Source organism: Thalassophryne amazonica, chromosome 14 (genome assembly GCF_902500255.1).
Source record: "Thalassophryne amazonica chromosome 14, fThaAma1.1, whole genome shotgun sequence".
NCBI lineage: Eukaryota > Metazoa > Chordata > Actinopteri > Batrachoidiformes > Batrachoididae > Thalassophryne > Thalassophryne amazonica.
In genome coordinates, this window is record NC_047116.1 from 18,254,461 (window position 1) to 18,280,928 (window position 26,468).

The 26,468-nt window shown below is 40.0% G+C and overlaps 1 protein-coding gene across 1 annotated transcript in view; it reads right to left on the reverse strand.

Annotated features, from left to right (window-relative positions):
• Nucleotides 1–26,468, reverse strand: part of st6gal2a (ST6 beta-galactosamide alpha-2,6-sialyltranferase 2a) — a 129,201-nt gene that overhangs the window by 16,959 nt on the left and 85,774 nt on the right. Inside the window, exons 4-6 of the mRNA XM_034186739.1 lie at nt 10,875–10,972; nt 6,543–6,644; nt 3,661–3,835 (exon numbers count right to left, since the gene is read on the reverse strand). Of these exons, the coding sequence (XP_034042630.1) occupies nt 3,661–3,835; nt 6,543–6,644; nt 10,875–10,972 (375 nt within the window). The remainder of the gene's footprint in view (nt 1–3,660; nt 3,836–6,542; nt 6,645–10,874; nt 10,973–26,468) is intronic.

The following is a 26,468-nucleotide window of genomic DNA, read 5'->3' on the forward strand; positions in this document are numbered from 1 at the left end:
AATGACTTCAAGCTTTCAAATGAGTCTATATTCCCCCCCGTAACTCGCTGCTCCCACATCCCTAATTTTCTTGTGAATGATGTGATTTTATCTGCCAGCTGTGGGAGGTGTGTCTTAGTGCCCTGCATCTGCAGATTAAGTTCATTAAGTTTTTGAAACATGTCACTCAGTTATGCAAGCTTCATGAGGAAGTTGTTATCTTTAAACTTGTGGGCAAGCTCACTACCCTCCTCCTCCAGGAAGATTTTGATCTCATCCCGCAATTCAAACACCCTGGACAAAACCTTCCCCCGTGACAGCCACCGGGACTCGCTGTGGAACAGTACAGCTGTGTGGTCGGAGCCCATCTCCTCACACAAGGCAGAGAAAATCCGGGCTTTGGCAGGTCGTGTTTTGATGAAGTTTACCGTAGCAATAACGTCGGTCATAATATCATTCAGCTCAGGACTCAGCTGTTTGGAAGCGAGCGCCTCTCGGTGTATCATGCAGTGCGTCCACTGCACGTGTGGGGAGACGCGCTTGATGAGCGCCTGCAGCCCTCCCCGTCTCCCAGCCATTGCTTGAGCGCCGTCTGTGCAGATTCCCACACAGTCCTCCCATTTTAAATCAGCATCTTTCAAGTAAGTGTCAATGATGTTAAACAACTCATCCGCAGTGGCCCTGTTTTTTACAGGTTTACAGAAAAGCAAATCTTCCCTCAAATCCTCACTATCGATGAATCTGACATATGTTATTAATAAACAGTCCTTGTTGCTGTCCGTGGCTTCGTCCACCTGCAGAGCAAAACGGTTGTCTCGTAACTTGTCATTGAGCTGCTCCTCCATATCTTTTGACATGTCATAGATGCGCCTTGCAATGGTATTGTTTGATAGAGGTATAGTCTTTAGTTTATTGGCAGTTGTTTCATCAATCATCGTGGAAACCATATCAATAGCTGCAGGCAGTATTAATTCCTCAGCGATGGTGTGTGGTTTTTTACATTTTGCAACTCTGTAGGCTACTTTATAAGAGGCAAATTGCGCATTTGATGTAGAAACAGCTGCGTTTGTAAATGTAGTCTGTTGTGCACGACAGCTGAGAAGTTTTTTTCCTGAAGAACTCCACAGGCTTCTGTGTGTGTGCAGGATGTAAGGTCTCTAAGTGACGCTTTAGCTTGTTTGGCTTCATGCTGTCCGAAGCTAGTACTTTGAGGTACAGCACACACTGTGGTCTCTCTTTATTACCCACCGTTGTACATGTGAAGCCGAGGGCGAGGTATGAATCGTCATATTTTCTTGACTTTGCTTTAGTATTGTCTGTTGCGGTGTCATTATTGCCCTTATGTTTCCCTGGAGGTGCGCTGACATTTGCCATGGTTTGCTAGCTGTCCAACACAAAGTATATTGTTTATATTTAGCCTTATCGTGCCCCCCCTGCAATGATGCCCTTTGGGAACCACTGCATTAAGCTGTAGAAATATCTCAATGATGAGCTTCATGGCAAAGGCTGTGAATACTTATGTGCATGTGATTTCTTATACTCAACAAAAATATAAACACAACACTTTTGGTTTTGCTCCCATTTTGTATGAGATGAACTCAAAGATCTAAAACTTTTTTCCACATACACAATATCACCATTTCCCTCAAATATTGTTAACAAACCAGTCTAAATCTGTGATAGTGAGCACTTCTCCTTTGCTGAGATAATCCATCCCACCTCACAGGTGTGCCATATCAAGATGCTGATTAGACACCATGATTAGTGCACAGGTGTGCCTTAGACTGCCCACAATAAAAGGCAACTCTGAAAGGTGCAGTTTTATCACACAGCACAATGCCACAGATGTCGCAAGATTTGAGGGAGCGTGCAGTTGGCATGCTGACAGCAGGAATGTCAACCAGAGCTGTTGCTCGTGTACTGAATCTTCATTTCTCTACCATAAGCCGTCTCCAAAGGTGTTAAAGAGAATTTGGCAGTACATCCAACCAGCCTCACAACCGCAGACCACGTGTAACCACACAAGCCCAGGACCTCCACATCCAGCATGTTCACCTCCAAGATCGTCTGAGACCAGCCACTCGGACAGCTGCTGAAACAATCGGTTTGCATAACCAAAGAATTTCTGCACAAACTGTCAGAAACTGTCTCAGGGAAGCTCATCTGCATGCTCGTCGTCCTCATCGGGGTCTCGACCTGACTCCAGTTCGTCGTCATAACCGACTTGAGTGGGCAAATGCTCACATTTGCTGGCGTTTGCACGTTGGAGAGGTGTTCTCTTCACGGATGAATCCTGGTTCACACTGTCCAGGGCAGATGGCAGACAGCGTGTGTGGCGTTGTGTGGGTGAGCGGTTTTCTGATGTCAATGTTGTGGATCGAGTGGCCCATGGTGGCGGTGGGGTTATGGTATGGGCAGGCTTCTGTTATGGACGAAGAACACAGGTGCATTTTATTAATGGCATTTTGAATGCACAGAGATACCGTGACGAGATCATGAGGCCCATTGTTGTGCCATACATCCAAGAACATCACCTCATGTTGCAGCAGGATAATGCACGGCCCCATGTTGCAAGGACCTGTACACAATTCTTGGAAGCTGAAAATGTCCCAGTTCTTGCATGGCCGGCATACTCACCGGACATGTCACCCATTGAGCATGTTTGGGATGCTCTGGACCGGCGTATACGACAGCGTGTATCAGTTCCTGCCAATATCCAGGAACTTCGCACAGCCATTGAAGAGGAGTGGACCAACATTCCACAGGTCACAATTGACAACCTGATCAACTCTATGCGAAGGAGATGTGTTGCACTGCATGAGGCAAATGGTGGTCACACCAGATACTGACTGGTATCCCCCCCAATAAAACAAAACTGCACCTTTCATTGTGGACAGTCTAAGGCACACCTGTGCACTAATCATGGTGTCTAATCAGCATCTTGATATGGCACACCTGTGAGGTGGGATGGATTATCTCAGCAAAGGAGAAGTGCTCACTATCACAGATTTAGACTGGTTTATGAACAATATTTGAGGGAAATGGTGATATTGTGTATGTGGAAAAAGTTTTAGATCTTTGAGTTCATCTCATACAAAATGGAAGCAAAACCAAAAGTGTTGCGTTTATATTTTTGTTGAGACCATCTTTTTCATTTTGTCATTATGGGGTATTGTGCGTAGAATTTTGAGGGGAAAAAAATGAATTTCATCCATTTTGGAATGAGGCTGCATCATAACAAAATGTAAACAAAATGAAGCCCTGTGAATACTTTCTGGATGCACTGTATGTCTAAAGCGGAAATTACAGAAGATTCTGTGGCTGTGTCATAAGAATATAAATATATCCTGTGACCTATGGGAACAGCTGGATGTCTTTGGTACTAGTTCTCTTCAGAGGATTCTGGGTTACTGGCAGGAGTATGGGGACAGACAGACAGAAAAACCCTGCACATAGTGTGTGTGTGTGTGTGTGTGTGTGTGTGTGTGTGTGTGTGTGTGTGTGTGTGTGTGTGTGTGTGTGTGTGTGTGTGTGTGTGTGTGTGTGTGTGTGTGTGTGTGTGTGTGTGTATGTATGTATGTACATTTTGGAGCTGCACACTGTTAAAGCGACCAGGCAACAGAAACACAACACTTTACTCTGGAAAGATGAGAGCACAGCTGCAGCTGTACGCGTCCTCACCTATGAACCCAGATGACGGAGGATTCGGTTGGATGTTCTCCTGAGTGTTGCCCTGAATCACATCCCACAGTCGCCACACGTAGCTCGGGTGCAGGATGTAGAAGGGCTGGTCAGGAAGTAGCTGCCGGCGTTCCATGTACGGCTCAAACAGGTTGTAGTCTGGACTGGCATACCACTGATGAAGAAGGAAGAAGGTGGAGGATTAACCCCTTTAATATTCTCACATTTTTCAACACAATGTAGTACCAGTAGATATCAATATGCTCTACCAAATGCCTGAGTTGACCACTATAGGGTTAAACTTCAGTTCCACAGACAGAATAGAGGTTGCCATGACAACACTGCCTGGACTTTGAACCAAATTCCATCTGCCCACATTTTTGTTCCACTTCACTGATTCCAGTCTAATAAAGTGCATATGACAGATTTAACTGTGACAAAGAAGTGATGTTTTTTGAATGAATGAATGATTCAGCACGCACAGACAAAATCTCTCATTTACAAAACAAGTCAAGAGAAAACAAAAATTAAAACATATGGAACAAAACTCAAACAATTTACCAATTTAGTGCGGCTGAAAGGGTGTGGACAGAAGCAAAAGCTTATAGACGCCCACCCCGTACATCAGTTTCTGTGTACAAACAAAGAATAAACACGAAAAACAATTACCAGTCAGCAATGTAACGCAGTGAAAAATACAAAGTAATACAACAGACAAACAACAAAAAAAATAGCCACACAGTCAATTTACTTAATTATGCAAACTATAACAAGTTAATATATTATTTTTATACAGTGTGTTAAAACAAGCCAATACCTTAATACAATCCAAACAGTCATTCCACACTCTAACACCCTTTACGGAAATGCAATGACTTTTAGCAGTAGTTCGAATTTTTCTTCTATCAAACACCAAAGATCCACACAAATTATAACTGGACTCTCATTTTAAACAGCTCCTGGACATGATGAGGCAAGAGTCCATTTTTAACTTTATACATTATCTGTATTGTAAAATAATCAACCAAGTCACAAAATTTCAAAAACTGAAGATGAACAAACAGTGAATTTGTTGGTTCATGATATGTTTTTTTACTTATTACTCTTATAGCTTTTTTGGGTAACAGAAATATTGGATTAGTATTTGTTTTATATGTATTTCCCCAAACTTCAATGCAGTAAGTCATATAAGGGACAAGTAATGACTGATACAATGAAAGCAACAGATGTTGGGGAGATAGCAATAACTTTTTATATTTTGGACTCAATATGTTTTATATGAGTTTTCCAACTAAGCTTGTCATCAACAAAAACTCTAAGAAATTTAGTTTGAGATACAATTTCAATACCATTCAACAATAATTTACTACTTAAATTTCTAGGCTTATTTCCAAATATAATGCACTTAGTTTTACCGAAATTAAGTGATAATTTATTAGAGTCAAACCAGTATTTAAATTTTTGCAGTTCCCTCTCCACCAAATCCAAGAGCTGTCTCAAATTATCGCCACTACCAATCTCAGTTGTATCATCAGCAAACAAAATACAACTCAAAGACTTAGAAACCAAACCTATATCATTAATATACAGCAAAAACAATAATGGCCCGAGAACTGACCCCTGGGGCACTCCACATGTAATCCTCAAAAATTCTGATTTTATCCCACCAAGGAGAACACACATATCTATTACATAAATAACTAGCTATCCAGTTAAAGGCCAGTCCTCTAATACCATACATCTGTAATTTTTCCAATAATATGGTATGATCAATAGTATCAAATGCTTCAAAAAATCCCCAACAGTGTATTGCTCCTTCTCTATTGCATTTGTAACTTGTTCCACAAAATCTATTAAAGCCAAAGAAGTTGTTCAATTTTTTCTGAAACCATACTGCTGTTTGTTAAGTATATGATGTTTTTCTATAAAATCGTTCAACCTCTTTACAAATATTTTTTCCAGAATTTTAGAAAACTGTGGTAACAAAGAGATTGGCCTATAATTTTGTTGGCCTTGTTTTTGTTTCTTGAGACGTCACGCTAACAAGTGAGAACTGACAGACGGACACGCTGATCACTATATGCCCTGTATTTCATACAGGGGGATAATAAAAAGGAGTTTGGTTTGCACCTGCTCCTTTAACTGAAGCCACTACATTGGTATTGATCACTTCCAGTAGAAAAAAGAACAACAACAACAAAAAAAAGCCATATTGATCCTCCACAAAATGCTTTGATTAGCTCCAACATGATCAATAATTACACAACTGGTGCCTGAAACATACACAGACTGAGCACTGTGATGTTGTGACTGACCTAAATTATGCAAAAAAAAAAAAAAGAAAACTCTGCAAAAACATCAAAACCACTGACATCGAACAGGCAGCATTGTGACTCTACAGGTTTCAGTTATCAATCAATCAATGTCCACTTGAGCCGACCGGAACAAAAATGTAAATTAAAATTGAAGATCGCCAAATGCACAGCATGCAGCAGAATCTGTTGTTTTCATCTAAAGTCGTCAGCAGTGACAAATCAGTCAGTATTTCTGTTTTTCAATCGTTCTAGTCAAAGGTTATTTATTTCTGTTGTGCACTCGGCTCTCTGCTCTATTCAGGCTATTGTTTGTGCAGTTCAGTGGGCCGGCTGTGAGTGCACGCATGACAACCTTAGGCCTTCATTTTAGCGACTGCTGGATGCTTCGTTGTGTTTATTTGCAGCTGTCTGCCTTTGTTGGTGTGGAAGAACAAAAATATTCATTTAACCTTTGCAGTCATTTATTAACTGCATGGTTTCAATGTTTATGTCCCCTTATGAAAGTAATTAAAGATCATTAGTGACACTGACCAGTTTCTCTTCAAATGTGGGAACAATGAAAAGTACCTTGTGTAAATTGAGAGTATAAGGTGCAGGATCCCAGGCCACCAGAGTAACATTCCTGTAGATGGAGCTTGTGTTGAATCGATGCTTATGATTGGCCAGAATCTACAGAGAACAAAGTACAAAGTGATGTAACATTAAAACACACAAGAACCAGCACCAAAACATGCACAGAATCAAATAAAGCAAGAAAAGAGCATTTAAAAGTAAGACCATTTGGCTGCTCCCTTGTTTTCACTCAGGGTCGCCACAGGTTGGCGACATGTTGATTTGGCACATGTTTTACACAAGCTGCACTTCCTAATGTAATCCCACATTACATGGAGAAATGTGGCAGGGGTGGGATTTGAACTGGGAGCCTTCAGTACTGAAACCAAGTGCACCAAACACGTGTAACCACTCCTGCTTCAAGTCATTGGGTTAGTGGAGGAGCTGTGCAGTGTAGCATGATAAGAAAAGAGCATTTAATGGTCTGAATTTATTTGAGTAACAGGTTTCTCATTACAGACATTAACTATTAAATGAACAAAATTTTAATTTCAGATAGTTATGTTTAGGTAAAAAAAAAAAAACACTTCTCCAAGCGATGGAGACTCTACAAAATACAATTTATAATTACAGCATATGACATTTCAAAATTCAAAAAAGATCAGATTCTGAAGTCATATTAGTGAAAATACTCAGATGACTTATTTCAGCTCTTCTCACTATTGTTCTGGCTATGCAAACGTAAGGTACTATTAAAAAAAAAATCATTCCAAGACACTCTTGTACAACCTTTAAACATGCCTTTAATGTGACAGTATGGTCACGCAAAATCTTAAAAACAAAAAAACAACCATGAAGGGCAGCACAGTGTATGTATCCATGTATATACAACCCCTGGCAAAAATTATGGAATCACCGGCCTCGGAGGATGTTCATTCAGTTGTTTAATTTTGTAGAAAAAAGCAGATCACAGACATGACACAAAACTAAAGTCATTTCAAATGGCAACTTTCTGGCTTTAAGAAACACTATAAGAAATCAAGAAAAAAAAATTGTGGCAGTCAGTAACGGTTACTTTTTTAGACCAAGCAGAGGGAAAAAAAATATGGAATCACTCAATTCTGAGGAATAAATTATGGAATCACCCTGTAAATTTTCATCCCCAAAACTAACACCTGCATCAAATCAGATCTGCTCGTTAGTCTGCATCTAAAAAGGAGTGATCACACCTTGGAGAGCTGTTGCACCAAGTGGACTGACATGAATCATGGCTCCAACACGAGAGATGTCAATTGAAACAAAGGAGAGGATTATCAAACTCTTAAAAGAGGGTAAATCATCACGCAGTGTTGCAAAAGATGTTGGTTGTTCACAGTCAGCTGTGTCTAAACTCTGGACCAAATACAAACAACATGGGAAGGTTGTTAAAGGCAAACATACTGGTAGACCAAGGAAGACATCAAAGCATCAAGAGAGAAAACTTAAAGCAATATGTCTCAAAAATCGAAAATGCACAACAAAACAAATGAGGAACAAATGGGAGGAAACTGGAGTCAATGTCTGTGACCGAACTGTAAGAAACCACCTAAAGGAAATGGGATTTACATACAGAAAAGCTGATCGAAAGCCATCATTAACACCTAAACAGAAAAAAACAAGGTTACAATGGGCTAAGGAAAAGCAATCGTGGACTGTGGATGACTGGATAAAAGTCATATTCAGTGATGAATCTCGAATCTGCATTGGGCAAGGTGATGATGCTGGAACTTTTGTTTGCATGTCAAGTAAAGGCACTTGGGAGATGGCTGTCATTACATCATCAATAAATGCACAAGTTTACGTTGATATTTTGGACACTTTTCTTATCCCATCAATTGAAAGGATGTTTGGGGATGATGAAATCATTTTTCAAGATGATAATGCATCTTGCCATAGAGCAAAAACTGTGAAAACATTCCTTGCAAAAAGACACATAGGGTCAATGTCATGGCCTGCAATCAGAGAAAGTTGGAGCCAGATTGATGAAGAGTACTGTTTGTTACTCATTAAGTCCATGCCTCAGAGACTGCAAGCTGTTCTAAAAGCCAGAGGTGGTGCAACAAAATACTAGTGATGTGTTGGAGCGTTCTTTTGTTTTTCATGATTCCATAATTTTTTCCTCAGAATTGAGTGATTCCATATTTTTTTCCCTCTGCTTGGTCTAAAAAAGTAACTGTTACTGACTGCCACAATTATTTTTCCTGATTTCTTATAGTGTTTCTTAAAGCCAGAAAGTTGGCATTTGAAATGACTTTAGTTTTGTGTCATGTCTGTGATCTGCTTTTTTTCTACAAAATTAAACAACTGAATGAACATCCTCTGAGGCCGGTGATTCCATAATTTTTGCCAGGGTTGTACAATGACAATCAAGGCTCTGCTTATTCTTCAAAATTAATTATATCAAATCGACTTGTTCCAAAATGAAAACTATCATTCCTGAAGGTTGTGTAACTAAATATGTGTCATATGATTTTACGAGAGCTCTTAGTAAAATTCTGTTGTACCTGCATGGACTGGCCACCAGGTAGAGATAGTGCTCCATTTCAAGAGCCTTGGGACAGGAAAGTGAGGGATGCACATGCCAAATTCACACACATTATGAATTCACATTAATCATTCAACACATTTAAAGATGCTAAAAAAGCTGATATAATTAAATCATGCTGAGTCCTGAATGCTGTTTTTAAATAAATCGGGTAAAAAGAATAATAGCAACAATACTAACAAGACCAACAGTGACATATTTGCAGCAACATCTTTATCAGTTATCCATAAAAGTTCAGTCATTCTGCTAGGTCAGTCTGAGCTGACATTTTATCAGGTCAGGAGATCAGGTCAAGTCAGGGAGCAAGTGCTGGCTGCTGGTACATCATGGGAAACTTCACTCTCATGTGAGACTCATACTGCCTGATTTTTCTTCAACTATTAATAAGATGCAGCCACATATTTCAACTGAGTGACTCACTTATTATTTTTTAATACCAGATCAGATTTCATTACAACTTTAAAATTTCAGACATCAACAGAGTTTTACAAATGAATGCATACTCCATGCCACAGTCTCAAACATGGGTTGTCCTCAGGGCTATGTTGCAGGTCTTCTCAGAACAGTAGGTATCTAGTTACCCGAGGCAATCAAATATGGCCATCAGGTGTTGTGAAGGCTTTGCATCTGTCCGTCTGCCCGTCTGTGTTCAGCATAAGTCCAATCCTATTACTGCCAGAGGCTTCACATTTACAGGGAACATTCTTTGGACACAGACCTTGGACAAGTTCAAAGATTAACCTTGACATACTTTAAGAGGCATTTTAAGAGGTTAAAAAGTCACATTCTATTTCAATCTGTTCAGTTTTGTTTTTGATTGGTGGGGGTGAGAGCTAATCAGAGTACAGCTGCACCATGACGTCAGTGGCTGGTCTCTCCAAAACTGCCTAATTTTGTGTGCTTATATGCATGTTCCTCGTATATTATGTAAAAGCTAGCGAGAAATATGCATTTCCTAAACTGAAAACACCGTTTTTGGAACCCAGTAACACCTCTGAACTTATTTACAAGATATTTCGCGGACGTTAGTGTGGTGACGTCACAGGCTGGTAGCTAGCTGCAAAACTCAGTTTTGTTTGTGTGTAAATATAACCTCTGTGTCATATATTATGTGAAAGTTAACGAGAAATAAACACTTCTAAAACTGAAAATGAAAACGGAACCTGGTAACACCTCTGGAGTCATTTACAAGACATTTTGCGGATGTTAGCTTGCACGCTAACTTTCGCTAACTCAAAGCTAACTTCCTACAGAAGTAAATTTGTCCCATTAATACCTGCAAATGCACAGAGGATGATCTACAAATATTCCTTGATTTGCACAACAACAAATGATGATTTGATTTGAACATTTATTTTGGCTCCATTTATAGAAACCTAAGGATGACCAAAAGTATAATACTTTTCTGTATGATAACAGTATGTACTTTCTGTCCACAATGTACTATGTTCACATATGTGACTGCAGATACATTTTGTGTGTTCTCAAACACATTTAAATGTAAAACTAAATCACACAAATTGAAATGATGTAGATGTACATGTGAGGTAGAAAACTAAGGGCTTGTAGGAAAACACCAAAAAAGGCATAGTTGAAAAACAAACAAAACAAAACCAATAATACATTTTTAAATGTGTTCAAAGTCATCAAAAATATTATTAATCCTTTATGAAATACTTCACACGGCCTTCTCCCAGTTCTGTCTTATAATCATCCATTGTAAGTGATCGATCGAGGTCGCCTGTCAGTTCAAACTCACTCACCTGTGAGTTAATGACACGAATAGTGGTTTTGTTTCCCACGTCCTTCTCGTATCCCTCCGTTGGTGCAGCGTTGAACCGCAAGACTGCATCATGAGAATCTGAAAGGCAAATAAAACACGATGTCAACAAAGTACTTATCGAATAGATTGTTAAATGACAGTCAAACTTGTTGACAGGCTTATAGAGAAGTGGGATCAAATGAGGTGAAAAAACAAGCTGATATACATTGGCTTGCAAAAGTATTCAGCCCCTTGGTATTTCACGCATTTTAATTTGTTTATGGCATTTCAAATAAGAAAATTAAACCAGGCTTCTCAATATAAAAATTTCTAAAATTATCTTCCTTAGACTCAAACTGAAAGTAAATCTCTACAACTTCATATAAATTATTTAAAAATATAAAAGCCAAGATGATGGGTTGCATAAGTAATCAGCCCTTTTGGTATAATACTTGTAAATATTCAGTTTAATTGCCAGTTTTCTTCAGACAAGTCAGTAGATGGATACATGAACATTTCCAAGTCACTGAATATGTCTTGAACTTTATTTACATCAGTTATGAAGAAATACAAACAGTATGACACTCTATGTAAATCTGTGTGGAGTAAACAGTTCTCAAAAACTGAGTGACTGTGCACGAAGGAGAACAGTGAGGAAAACCACCAAGACACGCAGACAACCAAGAAAAAGTGTTAGGATTCTGTGGCTGTGATTGAAGAAATTGTGCACTTTCCTCACTCTTGTTCATGTATCCCCTGACTTGTCTGAAGAAAACTGGCAATAAAACTGTTTATTTACAGGTATTATTCCAAAGGGGCTCATTACTTATGCAGCCCATCATCTTGGCTTTTATATTTTTATTTAATTTATGTCAGGTTGTAGAGATTTACTTTCAGTTTGAGTTTAAGGAAGATCATTTTAGAATTTTTTATATTGAGAAGCCTGGTTTACTTTTTGTATTTGAAATGTCATAAACAAATTAAAATGCATGAAATATCAAGGGGCTGAATACTTTTGCAAACCACTGTAGTGGTAAAAAGCTAAATGAGGCACCTTAGATACAAAAGGATATAATTCTACAAGTATTACAAAAAGATTACTAGTAGCTGTCCACTTGATACATTTTGTAATGCTGATCAATTCAACTTGTAATGACCAAGTGACACCGGAAGGTTTGTCTAGAATGAGATGTTTTCTACAAACTCAAGTAAATGCGTCTTTAAAGGCCAACAATGCTCTCCAAACATATATCAGTGCCTTGATGCCTTAAAGCATCATAAGACCCTTTAAGTTTTTCCTCAGGAATTGACTTTGGTCTTGGAAAGTTTTGACTTGAGGGTTCAAAGCCTTGGGCTAAGCAGCTACAACCAAACTATTTACACCAGAAAATAAATGGACATAAAAACATCACTTGCGATATTAAATAACTCCATATTTATTGTGGTTCCCCTCAATTAATTTATTTTAGTGTTTTAATCTTTTGTGATATTTGTGTAAATAACAGCATAGATACACATACAACCTCCAAAAAACTGTGGATGGTATGAAACATGCCAAAATAAATACATAGATAAATAAATAATTTAAAATTTAAAGCATGAGACCACTTAGGTCTCCATCGCCCAAGCAGATAGCAAACAGGATCTACTCTGCTTAATATGTGCGATCTGACAGGATCAGGTGTGCATAGACTGGAACGCCTGGCTATAATAACAATCATAAACAAAACAAAGTAATCTTAAAAAATAAATAAATAAAAAAATCCCTAAAATAAAGTCACCGATTAAATGAGGTAATATGTCATTAAAGCAAAAGGAAGGCAAGAATCTAAACACCTGCACAAAATATTTCTGTATCTGGCAATTTTAACCCTCATAAGGTTGATCCTCAGCATCAGCTGCACAGCTTTGCAGATAAAACTGTCAAAGATTTGGACCTTGAGAATTACTGCCAAGTTAAATACTTTGTGAAGTGGCAGCAAAATTTAAAAAACAAAGAATTAAAAAAAAAAAGTTTAATCATGGAGGCACAGTAATAAAGGAAACGATCCAAACACCCGTTTTATAAATGAAATGTTCTGTGCATGTGTACTTCTATTTCCGTGCACGCATGTTTTTAAATGCTTGCATTATGAAATTATTTTGCACAGAAATCATCACTATAACAACACTGACTGCAGAAATAAACAGGGGGAACTCACAGAACCCACCACAGCGCCCTCTGCTGGTCAGCGTGAGAGACTAACAGTCAGATTTCAGCTGGAAATCAGAACCTGTAACTGATGGATGGTTGGAGTTATCTCTACACACTCGTCATGTCAGTCTGTCTGCTGATGGAGGGATTCATCAGTAACGTGTCACATGAAGGAATGATCCTCGTGCATTCAGCTGACACCCGAACGGACGACGGCTCTGCTTCTGTTCTGACAGCAGTCCACCGTTACACACAGACGTTCTTCACATCACCGACCTCAACCACACCTGCTCACCAGTTTGACGTGGATGCAGATGCAGTGGTGTTTTTGAATCACATTCAAATGCTAGTACTAGTTTGGATCAGTTTTTTTTTTTTTTTTTTTTTTTAAGTATAACTGCCAAAAAAGTTGTTATACATGACCATCAGCCAACATGACTAAAAATGGCTCCCATTAAATTTGGGGAAATGTTCTGGAAAATTGAAAATTATTTTTTAAGGTGTTGTTCACCATTTGCATATTTGACTTCGGCATCACCATCTGTGCACTCAGCTTCGAGAATTTGTTTTTTGTTGTTGTTGTTTGTTTTAAAGGAGACTTTACACTGGCAGGGGGCGGAGGACATAATTTTGTCAAACTTTGACCACTGGCCGTTTGGGGAAAGTGTCTGTAGGTGGAGTGACCCTGCTGTTTCACACCCACGTCTCTGTAAATATTTGGCTACCGTTTTTGTTTTTTAATGTGTCCTGATGAAATGAGAGTTACACAGTATACAAATAATGAATGTTTATGAGTTCAATGGCACGAATATTTCATGAAGTGAAGAGGAGACTCTACAGCCACTCGACTCATTTCATTTTTCCCAAAGACCCAGCTTTGTTTTTTTTCTAACACCGCCCCAAACAAACTCAGTACATGTGGTAATAGTGTCTGTGGGCATGAAGACAGTAAGGGTTATTTGTCATTTGACCCCAATGACCTTTTTTGTGGAAATTTTGTGATGTCAGCAAAAAATGAGGCCGGCGAGGAAGAAGCAGACCAGATTCAGATATACGATGCAAAGAGACTTATTTACAGTTTAAGCAGAAAACAGATGCACCTGGAGAGACCCCAACGGATACTGCATGGAAACCCATCCCACAGAGCCTTCTGACTTTACCCCCTCAGAGAGCCGTCTTAAAGACACCTGCCACAGCAGAAACAAACCCACAATACAAACATGGCCTTTGTCTAGCATGAGCCACGATCAGATGTTTAGTCCTGGACTTGGAGCAGCATTGCGTGTTCTATCAACAAAGATAAGCAGAGAGGAATGACCCTGCAGAAATGAAAAAACAGCAGGTTTTTACCGACAACCTTTAGCTTCACCCAAATGATTGACCTCTGTCTGACCTCACCAGAGCAATTCTGGAATCTACTCAAGTGTGTTCCACATTATGTCCAAACCAAATACTTTGACTTTGACCTTTGCCCAATTTAAAATTTTGGCAGCCAATTTTGGGGTCAGTCTTTTTTGACCCCTCCCCCAAGTTTGGTAGTAATCAGCAAAATGCCAGAGAGACGTAGCCCCCTCCCAAAACAGAGAGGCACAGCCTGGTCCCTGTGACTGATCTTTGGCAAAGGACCTTAACACGTTTAGTGCAAATTAGACCGTAAAACTTACATTTTGACCTTTGACTCCCCTGAAAAACTTGACCCTAATGATTAACCTTTGCTAAATTTGATCTCACCTGAGCAATTGCAGAACCCACATCCATCTGTGCCACAAGTTTGATGTCAGAGTGAAAATCTTAAATTTCGACCTTGGACCCCAATGACCTTGACTCCAATGATTGACCTTTAGTTGCTGGGCAATTCCAGAAACTAAATATGCCAAGTTTGATGCAAAGCAGAGTTAAAACTCAAACATTTAACCTTTGACCTCGATAACAAAAACTCTTTAAGGGTAATTCTGAGGTTAAAGGTTATCCACGTCAGGTTTGGTGTAAACTGGCCAAAGAACCTGAGCAGAGTGTAGCAACAGACAGAATAACTGGATTATTACTCCACCCCAACAAGAATCAACATCCACCTCCATCACACCTTCAGAATAATCTTCTCCACTTCTGTTTTTCTGAGTTGCTTCTCCTGATCAAACACGTTATTTGGATTTAACAGAAAAGCTGCACACAGCATATGAAGCAGACAAAACAGTCCATGTGTATCCATGTTGGACCTTTTTACCATCAGTAAATAAATGCCTCCAGGTCAGGATGCAGGTGGAAACTAATTTAAAATTGATTGTTCAGGACAAGCTGACGTCACTTCATTGTGCTGTTGAACAAACAATGAAAACTAAGTGTTCAGCTGCATTTCTGCAAGGAAACAGAGCAGTAACACCTGTGGTGCACCTGAAAAATCACTTACAACTTATGATTATGTAACACCTAAATAGATCCTTATCATTTGATTGGTGGTTTTTATGTCACGTGATATTGATTTTGTCCCATTTGCAATTTTGGTTCCATACGTTTTGCACCATTGCATGCAGTGACCACCTTAAAAAACGACGTACCGCATTTGTGTGCATGCAGTAATCAAGTACTGACAGACTGCATGCTCACACTAGCACTCTCACAACTTTTGACACGGCAATGGCGCTTAGTTTAAAAACAAACAAGTTGGTTTGGTGACAGACGACTAGTTGAACGAGTTTATTGACGGTGCTCATTCTTGTAACACACACACAAAAAAACAAACAAATCCAGTACACCGTACCCATCTAGAGGCATTTGCAGTATTCACTGGGATGTCTCTAGCTGAAGTTTAAGCGCTATCGAATGAAGAGCTCAACAAATGTCTGTCGCGATTTTTCTCTCTGGACTGAGGAAAGCAGACGGCAGCCTGTACACAAAGAAGTCAATGCATGACATCAGGTACAGACTACATCATCAGGATTGTTTTATTCACGACCTCAGCAACAGACAGGAATCAAGAGATCATAGCTGGGTGGAGGAGGCTGAGCCCACATCAGCGACTGCAGTCAAGAGATGTGAGTCAGGCTTGACATTTTTAAATGGCTGACGTTTCCCAATAGTTGAGGTTGATGACTAACGTGTGGACCACGTGCTTCTAATTACAGATTCAGCGGCTACTAATTAGGCAAATCTGAGTGGAAGCTTGAAATCCGAGTCTTCCTGGTTGAACCTGTGCAGCACTACATTTGTAAAACTTGCATGTATATACTTCTGAGAACAATTTTCGATTGGATTACTATTTAAAGTTTGTGTTGGACTGTTTGTGACACACACCAAAATGTAAGTCCCTTTTCTCTTGGACATGAATTAGAAGTAATAAAATATGAAATGCCAAAGATCTATTTTAGGTGTTATGTAATATAAAACAAATAATTGTGCAATGGAAAGAATATTTCATGAGGTGAAATATGAAATGTTCCACACAATTCCATTTTATTATGGCCATAAATTGGATGTGTGACCACTTTCTCTCATTTTTACATTATGATACTCAGCGTGGTAGCTCATAGCTACTAAGACTAAAAAGGTCCTGATGCCCATAAATGCCAGTTCTTCTGTAGCGTTAAGTGGATGAGATTCTACGACTCCCCCTGGAGGAGACACTAGTCGATTGCAGGTTAAAAACAATCAGCAAGTTAAAAAAGAATTAATTGTGCTCACAAGATTTTTTTTTTTTTTTTACAATTCTACTCCAATGACCTTTTCACCCTCAAACTATTGCTTGTGGGGTCTATACGAGGTCTGTGAGAAAAGTATCCGACCTTTTTATTTTATGCAAAAAATATATGGATTTGATTCATATGTTTTTATGTCAGCCAAGCTTGAACCTTCGTGTGCATGCGTGAGTTTTTCCACGCCTGTCGATTGCGTCATTCGCCTGTGGGCAGGCTTTGAGTGAGCACTGCTCCACCCCTCTCGTCGTTGTTTCATTGTGAGGTGGAATGATTTGGGCTTTTTTTCCATCAGAATTTTTTCAGAAACTGTTAGACAGGCAGCTGGAAACCATTCGAAAAATTTATCTGGCTTTCGGTGAAAATTTTACGGGCTTCACAGAGAATAAGGAGTGTTACTACAGCTTTAAGGACTGCCCACATAAAAAGGTCGGATACTTTTCTCACAGACCTCGTATACCTAACACACATTTCAAGTTTGGTGGCACTGGTCAGTTAAAAGAAATTGTTGCGCTCACAAGATTTTTACAAATTATGCTCCAGTGACTTTTGACCTTTGACCCTAAAATCAATAGTCATCTTGGCAATGCATACACCATGTTTTGTGACAACCTGTCAATTAAAAAAAAGAAATTATTGTGCTCACAAGATTTTTACAAAGTATTTCTTCCAGTAACCTTGACCTGTGATTGATCGTTTGATTGATTCTTGAGATAATATACCAAACACATGACAACTCGTCAGTTCGAAAGGACGTTATTGCGCTCAAAAGTGACTGACTGAGCGAGTGAAAGTGAGAGAGAGAGTGACTCCCCGCACATAGTGACATCAGTCAAACTCAGTGGCTGCTCCCTGGGTAGAAGAAAAAAAATAAAATAAAGAAAAGAAAAGGCAAATTTAAAAAACAAAGCACCAGATTTAAAAAGAAAAACACCCGGATATAGTTCGTTGGGAAACAGAGCTGAAATATCATCCTGTTATTTCCACCAGTCACCATACAGATCATGTGCACGGTGAACCCTGGCATTATTTCTGTTCACCACATGATGGCAGCCACACGTCACGCACGTCGACACTGAAACCACTGGAGCATAAACTCAGCCATACACTGAACAAACTGAAATGTCATCGATCTGCAAAGCACAGACTGAGGAGGGAACAAATTCATGGGTGATTCTTAGACTGAGGGGCACTTATTATGACCTTTGATCATATTGTATGAAAAACAGAAAAAAAGGGGAAATTTCACATTTTTATACTTATCTTTACAGTGAAAGTGTGTTAAGAAATTTGTTCTAGTAGTCTATGATGACTTTTTCACCTTTTTTCAGCATCATTATATGCAAATATTGCCGTTTTGTGCTTGTCCCACACCCAGACTTTTGATCTTCAATGATAAAAATGAATGGTAAAAAAAGTTTTTTTTTCTAATGTTTTAAAAGTACTAACCCGATGCAGTGACCACCTTAATGTAAAAAAACGACGTACCGCGTTTGTGTGCATGCAGCAACACCCGAGTACTAACGGGGACTAGAAGGAGAGAGCATATCTCACCCATATTGGCCTCTCTTCATTGGCTTCCTGTTAATTCTAGAATAGAATTTAAAATTCTTCTTCTTACTTATAAGGTTTTGAATAATCAGGTCCCATCTTATCTTAGGGACCTCGTAGTACCATATCACCCCAAGTAGAGCGCTTCGCTCTCAGACTGCAGGCTTACTTGTAGTTCCTAGGGTTTGTAAGAGTAGAATGGGAGGCAGAGCCTTCAGCTTTCAGGCTCCTCTCCTGTGGAACCAGCTCCCAATTCAGATCAGGGAGACAGACACCCTCTCTACTTTTAAGATTAGGCTTAAAACTTTCCTTTTTGCTAAAGCTTATAGTTAGGGCTGGATCAGGTGACCCTGAACCATCCCTTAGTTATGCTGCTATAGACTTAGACTGCTGGGGGGTTCCCATGATGCACTGAGTGTTTCTTTCTCTTTTTGCTCTGTATGCACCACTCTGCATTTAACCATTAGTGATTGATCTCTGCTCCCCTCCACAGCATATCTTTTTCCTGGTTCTCTCCCTCAGCCCCAACCAGTCCCAGCAGAAGACTGCCCCTCCCTGAGCCTGGTTCTGCTGGAGGTTTCTTCCTGTTAAAAGGGAGTTTTTCCTTCCCACTGTCGCCAAGTGCTTGCTCACAGGGGGTCGTTTTGGCCGTTGGGGTTTTTACGTAATTATTGTATGGCCTTGCCTTACAAAATAAAACGCCTTGGGGCAACTGTTTGTTGTGATTTGGCGCTATATAAATAAAACTGAATTGAATTGAATTGAAAATATCTCTGAATAAAATATCAGTAAAATAATCAAAACATAATTGGGGTATTCAATGTCATACAACTGTTGTGATTTTTTTAAACAAAATGTAGTTGTCCCACACTATTGCTGTAATTTCCACCACAACACTGTAATGTCCCTTTAAACAGTTTGTATGAAAGATTGTTTGCGTAGTTTCTATGGAGATAAACAGTGACATCAGAGCACATGTATATAGCGCCAAATCACAACAAACAGTTGCCCCAAGGCACTTTATATTGTAAGGCAATGGTGTGGTGGAAATTACATTTACAAGGCCAATAGTGCCCGTAGTTAAAGAATCACCCTCATATCAGAGTCACACTTCTGGTTATTTGGACACTGTGGATGGTGATGCAGTGCAGCTGCTCACAAACAACACACTGAAAAAGATTTTTTTAAAAAATAACACATCATGGAATCGATGCAGGTTGACTTCTTCCTGAAGCTAATCTGGAGAATGTATGAAACATGATCAGACTTTTCTCACAATGTGAAGCTGTTCAATAATGCACCAGGTTCACACATTTATCACATTTGTTAAGTCAATAAGTCCTCCGCTAAGCAAGTTTCTGAGAGCAAAGAGCCGCCACGATCACAGCACGGTCAGAAATCCTGCAGATATACCACATAGGAGGAATGTCGTGAGGAATAATGCTGCCAACTTAAAGCTACTATGTGTAGGATTGAGTGCCATCTAGTGGTGAGGTTGCAAAGTACATTATGATGGTGCTGGGCAAAATTTTATTTTCTCTCTTGTTTTCATTTCATTGGTGACAGAGATGCATGCTCCCTTATTACCCAAGACCAAAATACAGCCATCGGGTATTGCAAAGACCTTGTGTCCCTCCATCTGTCCGTCTGTGCTTAGTATAAGTCCAGTCCTATTACTGCCATGGTCTTCAAATTCACAGTGTACATTCTTGGAACACAGACCTTGGACAAGTTCAAAGATGGTAAACCACATTCTTTTTCCTAATTTTATGCTCATGCGGCCGAGGGTACTTTAGCATTGCGTTCTATGCGTTATATTTTTCTCTTGTGGGTCTCAAAGTTGTTAGCCCACACTAGCAGCCAGTCGACAGTGTGCAAGGGGCAACCGCTGATTACTCTGCTTTGCTGCAAATGTAAAAGGTGGAGTAAGTATGTCGCTTTTGAGCTAGTGAAGCAACATGGTGGTGCAACATGGCGGCGTCCATGAGCGGACCAGCTAACATGTAATTATGAGGCACTCCTAAGCTGGTGCAAACACCTCAGTTCATTGCTGCAGGTAATTATACATAAATGAAGAGATGGTTGTATGAATGCTGTACTGTATTCCATTCATGCCAGTAAACACTCCTAAATCCTACACACTGTTGCTTTAAACTACATAAGCCTTAAGGAAGGGAATTGGGAACATCGTCTAAATTTTTCCATCTATCAGAAACATATGCCTCAGACGTTATCAAGTCCTCCGCTCAGTGCCGCCAGGTTTTTCTGACAGTTCACTGTTGCAAAATTCATGAGTTATGACATCATATGTGACGTAATGACGCCATAGCAACAAAGAAAACGGCAGGTTTGACACTGAAAACATACAGTAAGTGGAGATACCACCCCCCCACCCCACCCCCACGCGCACACACACACACACACACACACACACACACACAGATCAGGAAACTGATCTCCACATTGACCAGGAATTGATAATGGGGTCAATAAAGAATCAAATTGACAATTAGAATCAATAACGTAATTGATAGGTAAATTTTAATCCATTCCCATCCTTGGTACACATGCATACATAAATCAAACAAGTAGTACAGCGGTCAGTGTAGTGTAGAACTCTGCCGAGTCAACAGTTTATTGCCCACTTGGAACACTGAAATACCTCCAGCCTGCCCCCCCACCCACCCAATCCACCAGGTGTGGATCTGCATCCAGTAACACCTGTGATTGAGCTGGTGTGGAATAAACTCTGAATCCAGTCTTACACCTGGTGCAAAGCACCGCACAGCACATGGCACTGCTAGTTTCCAACAGCCGCCGTTTTTATTTTCACCCCACGTTGTGTAAGCAGAAATTGCATGCATGCATCTGTGCATCCATCAGGTCTGAGCCCACCACATGTTGAGTAAAGCACCAGGTTCAGATGCACACAATGAGAGATGACAATCTATGCGCTCCTTTTGGCTGATCCCGTTTGGCACAAGTTTTATGATGGCTGTCCTTCCTGATGCATCTCCAGCGACAGGGGCACATGTGCACTTTGAAACCCAGACATTTTTTGCTGTGAGATAAGAGCGCTACTACTGCACTTCCACACCGCCCGGAATGCACTCATGATGAATTAAAATGCATCCTCCTTGCGCTCTGCACATTATGATACACTCTGCTTACTCTGTGTGTACATTTTGAAAGTGGAGTTGGGCACAACCCAATTGCACTACGTGCTTTAGACCGTGCCCTATAGATCATCAAGATAGGGCCCTTTGTATAGACCATCGTAGTGTTTTTTTTTTATTAACATTTTAAAGCTTTGTATTGGCAAATCTACTGAAAAGCCCTTGATTCAATCACTGGTGGTTGTGTTACGTCAAGCCTGCACCACAGAGGTGTTCCATCATGGTACAATGTGGTAATGTTGTAGTACTCACAGGACAGTAAACATGAGTCAGCCTTGGTCTCAAGACCATCTTTTCACACACACAGTCTCATCTCGAAACCGAACTTATACATGATCTCGACTCAGTCTTATGGGCCTTTCACACTGAATACTTCAGGCCAATCCGTCGGATGTGTTTCCAACGCGTCTGATGCGTGACGTCAGACGCTTCGCTTCGGAAGCAGCAAGGGGGCGGAGATTGCTACGTCACACTCTGGCTGTTTCCACAACCTGAAAAAAGAAAACAGCAGTAGAAGGATTCTCCCATCACCCTGCTGGGAGAAGCTTTTTTTCAGCTACCTTTCGGAGTGACGCCAACCGAGGGAGGACTGACGACTTGGTGGGATATCGATCGAACCGCGACAGTGGGCCGACCCGCACGGAGAAGCCGGCCTTCAGGTATCATCCCTGGGCAGACCGAGGCAGGCAGCCGGGGTGATGGAGCAAACCCACTCAGTCCGAAATCTCCCACTTTTTGGATATATGCGAAGTCCCAGTTTGCCCAATGAAGTTTAGTTCTGCAGCTTTTTCGAGGTGAGAATAATATTAAAATAAAACGTGACGTTTACTGAACTGCTGTGAAGGTTTAATGATTGCTAACGTTAGCTTAGCCTTTTAGCACAGTTGATCTGAGTGAACACTTTAATTTCTAAATGGTTCAGTCTTTCTTATTTTTACCAAATAAAGCTACAGCTTTTATCAGAGACCACAAATTTCAACTTTAAAATAATCTTTTTTTCATCGTTTTTTTCCTTTTATTTTTCTTTTTTTATACATAAACTGTTTAGTGTTTCTTTATATTTAAAGAAATATTTTTATTTGTCCCAATCAGGAACATTTGCTGTGCAGACAACCAAACTTCCATTGATGAGCTGAACACCATGAAGTCCAGTCGAAAAAAAAAAAAATCTCTGCTCTTCAAAATAGGACAAAAGTGTCTTCAGCAACACCACCAGAGTTCAAAGCTGCAGAAGAGACCTTCATCTGGTCCCGAGAATCCAGCATAACATCACCTGCTTCTAAATAAAAGGCTCTTTCAACAGCAGCTATTTTATTATTTTTAAAAAGCTGTTTCATTTTATATTTTAACAATAAATGAACGGATCATTAAAAATGTCCACAAAATCAAAGTCAAAGCTCTCCACTTATTGTGCTCAAATTCATATTTTAGAAATGACTCTGTCCTGATGACAACACTAAAGGCACTTACATATTTTGGCAAAATTACAAGTTGAAATGACCATTAAAAAAAATTCATCATGAGGTTTATGTCACAGAAATCCTACTTTACAATCACACTGCAGTCATTGTTAAATTATTTCCTGTTGCATTTATAATAAACATTTGTATTTATTTACAGTGTCTGTTTTTCTGGTTGAAATGAGATATAAATAATCTACCAGACTTAAAAAAAAATGTACAAATTTTCATGTTATTTTGTCTAAAAATAAATGTCCGAGGTTCCTTATGTTAAACAAGAAATGATCTAATCTGAAATAACAGGTGGTTTTAATTTACAGATGAAAGGTTTCTAAAGAACCATTTATTGATTTATTTAGCTATTTTAATTACAAGCGTTCTAAACTTTTTTTTTTTACAGTAATCAGAAATTCTGAGGTAACAAACAACAACAAAAAACATTTCCAAGGATTTTTCTTCATAAAACTGCTCTATAAATGAGCAGTCCTGTGACACGTTTGTTTTGTACAGATCAGTGGTTTATTTCTACACCAATCCATTTTGTACAGATCAGTGGTTTCTGCATCGATCTGTTTCTGCCACTAGTCTTCCGTGTTTTGGCCAGACGTGTCGTTCCTATTGGACCTTGCCTATCATTGCGGCGACAAATTAAACCTTCAACTTTGACGGAAGTCGAAGCGAGACTACCTGAAATTCTAACTTCAAGCTTGATGAAATTTCAGTCGGTAGACAGTCTTGCGGATAGCCTGAATTTAGTGCTAAAAACCACACTTGATAAGATTGCGCCTCCTCTATTAAAGCCACGCCTTCCCAAAGCACAGACACCTTGGTTCAACAGTTATTTGCGTGACCTTAGACAGAAGGCTAGAGGGTTGGAACGTAAATGGCGTAGTTCCAAACTTGAGGTGTTTCACCTTGCGTGGCGTGAAGCTATTTTAGATTATAAGCATGCTTTATTGGCTACGAAGCAGGCATATTATTCTGAATTGATCAACAAAAACAAGCATAACTCAAAGTTCTTGTTTGATACGGTGGCATTTCTTATTCATGGACAGCCACCTGTTGGCCGTTCTCCTTTTTCAGCACAGGACTTTCTGGACTATTTCGAAAAGAAAATAGAAGATATTACGATGAGCACATCTCAGCATACTTTGGTCCCATCATTGTATCCAGCTACTGAGCTGGGGACTACTACTGAGGTGCTACCTAGATTCACGGAATTTAACAGTATCTCACAAGGTGTGCCGACGAAACTCGTGATGTCTACTAGAAGCACAACTTGTTTAGTTGATCCTATACCAACAAAATTGTTTAAGGATCTTTGGCCCATTCTTGGGCCAACTGTGCTGGAAATTGTTAACCTTTCTTTAAACTCTGGATCTGTTCCGAATTGTTTTAAATCTGCCATGGTTAAACCACTACTCAAGAAATCTAATCTTGATCCTGGTGTATTGAAAAATTATAGGCCAATATCAAATCTATCATTCTGCTCTAAAATTCTGGAAAAGGTGGTTTCACGGCAGCTTGTGGACTATCTTACTGAGAATGACCTTTTTGAGCCACTGCAGTCTGCCTTTAGAAGACATCACTCCACAGAAACAGCACTTATTAAAGTAGTTAATGATCTTCTGCGAGCAATGGACTCGGATACGACTACAGTGCTGCGTTTGACACAGTTGATCATCATATTCTACTTGATAGGCTAGAAAACGTTCGGGATTACTGGAACTGCTCTTGCATGGCTGACGTCTTATCTGTCTGGTCGTTCCCATTGTGTTTTGTGCAATGACACTACCTCTGACTTTAAGGGCATGAAGTTCGGGGTTCCGCAGGGATCCGTTCTGGGTCCCCTGCTTTTTTCCCTGTATATGGCACCCCTTGGGAACATTTTGCGGCGTTTTGGGGTTGCTTTTCATTGTTATGCTGATGATACTCAGTTGTATATGCCGATAGCTGCTGGAAAACCTGTTCACATAAAATCTTTACAGGACTGTCTTGCAGCAGTGAGAAGTTGGATGTCTAGCAACTTTCTACTTTTGAACTCTGATAAGACTGAAATGATGGTTCTTGGTCCAGCAAGACATCGGCATCAATTTGATCAGCTGGCGCTTAGCCTAGGTTCATGTGTTATACATCATATTGACAAAGTGAGGAACCTTGGGGTAATCTTTGATCCTACGTTGTCCTTTGACCTCCACATTAGGGACATTACGAGGACTGCTTTCTTTCATCTGAGAAATATAGCAAAGATTTGCCCCATCCTGTCTATGGCTGATGCTGAGACTCTTATTCATGCATTTGTCTCTTCTAGATTGGATTATTGTAATGCTTTATTTTCTGGCCTGCCGCAGTCTAGCATTCGAGGACTTCAGTTGGTACAGAATGCTGCTGCCAGACTTTTGACACAAAGTAGAAGGTTTGACCACATTACTCCCATTCTGGCATTCCTTCATTGGCTACCGGTTTCTGCCAGATTGGATTTTAAAGTTTTATTGTTGGTTTATAAAATTGTTCATGGACTGGCACCTTCCTACTTGGCGGACTTGGTTAAGCCCTACGTACCTGCGAGGCCTTTGCGTTTGCAGGGCGCTGGGCTTCTGTGTGTTCTGAGGATGAACAAAAAGTCTGTGGGGTATAGAGCCTTCTCCTACCGTGGTCCGGCTCTTTGGAACGATCTACCTGCTGTTATTCGGCAGTCTTACACGGTGGAGATTTTTAAATCAAGACTGAAGACCCACTTTTTTAGACTGTCTTATCATTAATTTTTTAATCTGTTTGTGTTTGCTTTGTAATTTCTTTTTATTCTACTGTTTTATCTTTTTACTGTGCTTTTCTTGCTTTTAATTTCGATTTTAGATTAATTTGTGTTGTTGTGAATTATGTGAAGCGCCTTGGGGCGACTTTGTCATGATTTGGCGCTATATAAATTAATAAATTGAAATTGAATTGACAGTGCGAAGCTACGTCACAGCTCAGAGCGTCGAAAGTTGGATTGGGTTGAACGTTGACCGCGTCAGCCTGCCGACAAGCGGCAATGCGCGCTCCCGTCAGAAGCGTCGGTTTAGCTCAGCTTTTGACGCGACGCTTCTGACGCCTCTAAAAACCAACGCGTCTCATTGAAAATAATGCTTTTTAGACCGATTTTTGACACATTTGACGCTTCCGACGTGTTCAGTGTGAAAGGTCCATTAGACTAGAATAAGCATACACGTTAATTAAAAATTAACTGCAACTGCAGAATCACTTCCTGACTACAAAACAGGATTAGTGTTTGCTGTAAGCCAAAACTCAATGAGAAAGACGTGTGGCAGAGTGTGCACGTGGCAAAGTGTGCACGTGCTGCAGCCAGACTCTTCAAGTTGACACGGGTTCCATGCAGCGCTGCCGAATACAGAAACTTTGTGCATATTCTCCACGGAGCAGTGCGGCATGGAGAGCCACTTCTGGGACGCACCCAAATGGTGCCGCGGCGCTGCTGGTGGAATCACAAGCATCAACGAGAATGGCAGCAATCAGCTCCTGCAA